Source organism: Lepeophtheirus salmonis, chromosome 1, assembly GCF_016086655.4.
Source record: "Lepeophtheirus salmonis chromosome 1, UVic_Lsal_1.4, whole genome shotgun sequence".
NCBI lineage: Eukaryota > Metazoa > Arthropoda > Copepoda > Siphonostomatoida > Caligidae > Lepeophtheirus > Lepeophtheirus salmonis.
Window position 1 is genome coordinate 45,665,927 of NC_052131.2, and position 6,865 is coordinate 45,672,791.

Consider the following 6,865-nt stretch of genomic DNA (forward strand, 5'->3'; position numbering starts at 1 on the left):
AAGAAATCAATAGCTGACATGTATGTATTATTTGATGTTTTTGGAGAAAAGGTTGAGAGATTACTATGTGATAGGTACATACACATGTAATCCCTATTATTAAAATTTGTTTATAGCAAAGAGCATGTCAAATTTTTTGTTATTCATGCCCATATCTGCTTCAATCCTTTTTCTTCCGAATCATAGCTGACATATGTATCTACAAATATTTTTATACACACTTATATTGTACCCATGTGACACGTAGGTACAAATATTCGCTTTTTGTGCTCTCTCTCTCTCTCTTTGACGCTTGGTTTTTCTTATTATTAGCATTATTACATTTTGACGAGTTTATAATGGAATAATAGATTTTGCTCTACTATAACATACATACATTGTATATTTTCCCCCCTGTTCCTCATGCTCAAAAGACGACGGGCCCTTCTTTAATGTTCTACAATGATTGATTATATATAGCATATTGATATATTTGGATATTAAAAAAAAATTCAAAATTGATTGTTTTTTTCTTGCTTTTTTATCCTCTTATAGATTCCTATCAGCTTGCACGACTAATAATAGTACTAGTATTTACCCATAAAGGGTTCTTTAGAAAACATTAGAGGCATTTAGAACTTATTAGATGGAAAGTAGTGCCGAATATTGAATGACAGGGTTGGGAGCTTAAGTCTAATTAAACTGTGACTTTCGACTATAATTGCATTCGAACTTAAATGACTGACTACTTTGCTCGATCCAAGTGAAAAACATTGGACACAAATAGGATTCGAAACTAAAAGACTCTGTATTTGAGACTCACAAACATAATTATTTTCGAATGTTTATTTATTTTTATACGGCAATTATGTTTTAATTGATTTATAAAGACTTTTTACTCGACTGGGCTTTAGCTCAAAGGCTTAAAATTTTTCACAGACTTCAATAAAATGGCCCCGACAAATTCTGATTAACTTTGTATTTACGTCTTACGCTTTTATTTTTTCCTTGTTTTGTGGATATGATAGATATAGCAATAGGAATATGAGAAAACTTGGCTTTAATTGGATTATGAAGCACTTGAAGAGAAGTTCTTTAATATAAGTAGAGATCGGAGATACAAATAATTTGTAGTCAGTTGTATAACGACACTCACTTTACCATTTTATTCGAACCAGGCAAAAATTGGCATATTAGGATTTTCCTAAAAAAGACTATTCCGAAAATCACTAAGTTCCTGCAAATTTTTTGTTTCGTTCAATAATCTAAATATCACTTAATTAAAAATGAGTGCATTGAAAGGACTATCTTCTCCTTCAGCCGGCCTCTACATGGACGATGTCTACTACAACCAATATCCACCAGGTATGAAAATGACAGATGGCATCCCTGAGGAACTTCGTGAGGTCATCCATAGCCACTGGGATCAGTTTTCTCCTGCCAATCCTCTCATTGCTCATTTCTTTGGAGTCATGTTCTTCTTCCTATGGGTTATGAATTTCGTTGGCAATGGATTGGTTATCTTCATTTTCTCCAAGGTCAAAAGCTTGAGAACACCCTCCAACATGTTTGTGATTAATTTGGCTCTCTCAGATCTACTTATGATGACCACTATGGGACCTGCTGTGACAGTCAATGTTTTTATGCAGCGCTATTGGGCCTGGGGTGTGTTTGGATGCAAATTGTACGGTTGCATTGGAGCTATTTGTGGGGTTGTATCCATCTTGACCATGGTTGTGATCGGATATGATCGTTACAATGTCATTGTAAAGGGACTTAATGGATTTAGGATCTCTGTTGGAAAGGCATTGGCTATCATTTTGGTTATTTGGGCTTATTCCATCGCCATCTCAGCTCTTGCACTCTTTGACATTTGGGGAGGATACACGGTTGAGGGTCTTCTCTTCACTTGTTCCTATGATTACTTGACAGATGATGCTAACAACACAACCTACATTCTCTTTACCTTTTTCTTCATGTACGTTTTACCAATGAGCCTCGTTTTCTTCTTCTACAGCTCAATTGTTAAGGCTGTCTGGGCTCATGAAATGGCACTCAAACAACAAGCCAAGAAGATGAATGTAGAATCCCTTCGAACCAATGTGGACTCAAATGCGGAATCTGCAGAAATTCGTATTGCTAAGGTGGCTGTAACTAATGTCTCCCTTTGGGCTGGTATCTGGACTCCATACACCCTAGTTGTTCTCATGGCCGTCATGGGAAGCCGATCCTCCATCACTCCTCTCGTAAGTCAACTTCCATCCTTCATTGCTAAAACTGCATCATGTTTGAATCCTATGGTGTATGCTATGAGCCATCCTAAATACAGAGAAGCCCTAATGAAGGAAGTTCCTTGTCTTGGTATCGAAGAGGAGTCCATGGAGGAAGCAGTGACCACCAAGGAGCCTGTTAAAGCCTAAAAACAAAACAACTCAAGTTGTTATTATAAGAATTGTGCTTTGTTTAATTCATGAATATAAATATGAAATAAACAAAAGACTATATCCTTTGATGGGGTGTTTATTGAAAATGCTATTTATGGGGGTTATTTTGAGTTGGATAGATTTGTGCCTATGTATCTAATCAAAAACTCATTCTGGACCTCCCAAAAAAGCTGCTAATTTCCATGGGTAAATATATACACTTTGCAAACTTAAAAAGATAGTTCATACAATGTGTTCCTTGATAGAGAAAGGTTGAGAGACAGTGAGGGAGAGGATCAACATTTATTGAACTTCTTATCAATATTTGTACAAATGAGCTTGTAAACATTGTAAAGAGACTAGTTTCATTGGAAGTTCTAATTACTTCAAGACACTCAAAGTAAATATTTGTTCTAATAATGTCACCACAAACTACCTAGAGTGAAGACTTTGTTGAGCCATGGAGTAGAGATATATATAAGTATGTCTGTTGAGCTTTTCATAGATCAATATAAACTACAGTATCTACTTTATTTGTAAAGAAGATTAATGATAATAATTGATCAATTAGTGAGATGAATTCTTTGAATAGTGGGTAGTTACACGAGTGTAGTAAAAAGAAAATTGGCAACTCATTTGGTGATGGGCCAGATATAGAATGAGTTTATATTATGTAAACTGGATGCAAAGAGTATTTATATGTAAATATTTTGCAAAGTACTCAAGAGTTTTTGTAATTAGGAAAGCTATGCTTCTAAGATTCCTTCCTTCTTAGAACATTCATATCTAGACACTCTGTATTATTTTTTAAATTTTCTAATTGATGCATGACACAAAGAACTAAAAAGAAATTTCCATAAACAAATACATGTCTGAAATAAGAGAGGGGTCACAAAATCTACTTGATCAATGACAATGAGAATGATGGATCATTCGGGGACACATTCGAACACTTTGTGGCTTTTGGGAGATTTCGAACATAATAAGAAGAATAATATTATGTATCTAGAGACAAACTCATTTAAATCAATATTTATTCAGCAAACTGACTTCTTTAATCGAAGTTCCAAAGTTCTGCATATGTCCTATGGATTACTAATGGATAGAGATAGGATTTTTGTAAGAGTGAGAGGAGGAGGTGGGAGCAATAAATATGGTTAATCCGAATTAAGAACCTTGTTAGTATCAGCTAATGATTTAGGAGGTGAAAATGAATTACAACTATAAAGAAGAGAATCTTTTAGATTTAAGTAGCATTAGTAAAGGGAAAATATTATAATTATATTTAAATTCATATATATATATATATTTATTGTACATTTTTAAAACAATTTACACTAAAGATAGGGGATAATTCTTGCTTCAGATGGAGAAGTTAACGCCATGACGATCTATTAAATACCGAACAAAAAGGAAGAAAAAGAACACAGAACAACCGTTTTTACTTTTCTAATCGGCAAACATAGTTTTTTCTTTACTTGTGGAATAGTTATACCATGGAGGCTTTAGTCACTAACTTTCAAAAACAGTGGTGAAATAACCATACATCTTAGTGAAGTGTTAAATATCTAAAGGCGGGGCCGCACAACGACAAGCCTAGATAAAATTATCCATCGAGTCTTCGGTATTTCTTTAATAAATAACGAATGATTAAGGTTTTGACATTGAATCTCGCCTTCACACGTCGTTCACAAGCTCGCCTTAATACTGCAGATACAAATTTATAAATTTGCAGATTAAAATATGTTTTAAATGCAGATACTCTTGAAATGAAATTTAGAATCGTGAGTATTCATTACATTACTAATTCTGCGCTTTGTGACTAGAGACATGTTCAACTTTGTCAAGTACGAATTCATCTGAATATGTAGGAGGGGATGAGTGACTTTTGCCCTTTAATAATATTAATATGCCCTTTTTCATGTCAAAATTTTATTTCGCATTATATGCAAGATGTCTCATATTAAGTTGACACAGTTATTCAATTTTGTTTTCCTAGTTATTTTATGTATTTTTGCACATAATTAAAGCACTTAAATCAAGAAGGTTGTGTCAATTTAGAAATAAATCTAAAATTTCATTTTTAATGAAAGGAAATATAGGTTTAAACAGTGTGTACGTTATTATGATTATTATGAGGCATCTTAGACGTACTTCCTTAGCAAAAACCAAAGCTTAAGACTTTTTTACTTTTCTCGAACGGTAATCAATTTATTTACAGTAAGTCAGCAAATTTGTAGTCAGCTTTGAATGATAATTACTAGTATCTATCTAAGTAGTTTACCCCATTTTATCAATTAAGTTCATTATCCAAGGTTGTACTGTATATATAGAGTGAGAACCCAAAACTTGCAGGAGTATTTAATTACGAGGGTTCATTGCGCAACCAAATGACAGCGGAAACGAAAATAACAAGTTTTGTTTGATCTCATGTCTCTAAGTGTAAAAATGTCAGAGGGCAATAAAAAAAGGCAACGTGTGTGCCTCCGCACCGGGGTCAGTACCAAAAAGACTGCAAAAACCTTGTGGCGTCTCCATCTGGGCTGCCTACAACAACAAGAAGTCAATTACAGCCACATACAGCTAAGAAGAGCCATAATTTCTACAGCAATAAAATGGCTGACTTTTGTTTGCCTCCATGGTGTCCCTACTTCAGCCCTGACCTCAACCCCCAGGACTTTGTAGTTTGGGGCATCTTGGAGAAGAATATCTGCCATACCTCTCATCCAAATTTGAATTCCCTCCGAGCTGTAATTATGGCACGCCACAGAGACGGCCTTCACTGTAAAGAGCTACCAATCTGTTCGGTGGCGTGTTCAGGATCTTATTGAATAAAAAATATAGTATTTAAAAATGTCAAAATCTGATTTAGAGTTGTCTTATCTTGATTCCATAGAAATCCCGTTTTTCGCAATTTCGTCATACTACTGCAAGTTTGGAGTCCCTCCTCTGTATAAGTCATCATGACGTAGTCATTTTGTATCAAACATGGGATGTTTGTATGTATTTAATTGATGAGTTTGTTATGATCCTAAGAGATAAAAGGATCAATTTATTCCCTCGAGGTGTCATCCTTCTAAAGATCAAATTTCCATAATACGATAACTTACATACATAAATATATTATTATATTTACATATGTAGTACACACATACTTGTGTAGGTTATTCATCATGTCCATGTTTTAATAACAAATATACGGTTAGCTATTAACTTAAAGTGTTGACAAAAAATATTTATCTTTTTATTTTTTCCCTTGTAACTTTTGATTAAAAGGTTGTTGAACAATTAACTTTTTAATTAAGAAACAACATATGATTTTTATTATTAAGGCAGTTAGGAGAAAAGTGCTTGAAATGACCACCCAAGCGGAGATCCTTTTAACATGGATAATTCTTTATTTTTATTATTTTTTTACCAGACAGGTGGCAACATGACTACTCTTTAAAGTTGACGTCTCCTATTTAGAGAGAGGAAAAACCTTTGTCTTAATTAATTATGATTCTTGATTCCCTCGTAAAGGAGGAGGGGGAGAGAAGGAGGAACGTGGATCTTTATCAAATAGTGAGCTACATAACAGAAGATTAAATAGGACTCTAAATAATTATCCTTTCCTCAAACTTAATCTTTGTTTATCCGATTAAATCACTGAGTACATAACATATGTAGTAGTGTGGAGAGACAAAAAGATTCAGAATGATTGTGATCTAAGTAGAACAATCTATCTCTAATAGAGAGAGAAAAAAAATAGAATTTGCCTTGTGCATTGTTGAAGAGACTAGTCGTCATCATATGGATTGACGTTGTAAGCTTCTTGAATGTAGAATCCGGGCACCTGTCAACTCATAATTTATGTTGTAAAATCCCTCATATTCTAATGAAATAATAGACTGGACTTATTAAATAACTTATTTTTAATTTAGATTGAAATTCTTGACGTTTGACACATGTGATGCATCAACATGGAAACAATCCTGAATATATATTGAAAAGGAGAACTTCTTTTTACTACATACATTCAAGGAGCTATATATTTCATGAGTATACAGAGGCGTCTGTAAGGGGCGGGCTTTACCCCCCGGGAAAAAAAAAAAAGGAAGTTTGCTTTTTTCTATATTTTTTTTGGTCAGGATGAAAAAATTCTCAAAAAAAATAAGGGCAAAATTTTTTTAAAGTTATATTTTCTTATAAAAAGGATTTTAATATTTTTTTTTAAAAGCTATGGATTTTTTTTTTTAATTTAGGATTTAATTTTTGAATTATTTTCTATTTTTTGCGAGTAGTTGTGGATTTTGGAAAAAAAATTTCGAAAAATTTAATTTTTGAAACTTTTGTAAATAGCTATGGAATCTTGAAAAAATTTCAACAACCAAGCCCCCATCCTAAAAAAAAAAATAAAATAATAATAATATTTCTTTATATAAATATATATACATTATCCAACAAACACCCCTAGCATATGG

At 33.3% G+C, this 6,865-nt stretch overlaps 1 protein-coding gene across 1 annotated transcript; it reads left to right on the plus strand.

Annotated features, from left to right (window-relative positions):
- Nucleotides 1–1,110: 1,110 nt before the first annotated feature.
- LOC121131799 (compound eye opsin BCRH2) lies at nt 1,111–2,483 on the plus strand. Its single transcript, XM_040727187.2, has one exon. It carries the CDS (start codon nt 1,266–1,268, stop codon nt 2,397–2,399), a length of 1,134 nt encoding a protein of 377 aa, XP_040583121.1. The 5' UTR covers nt 1,111–1,265; the 3' UTR covers nt 2,400–2,483.
- Nucleotides 2,484–6,865: the final 4,382 nt, after the last annotated feature.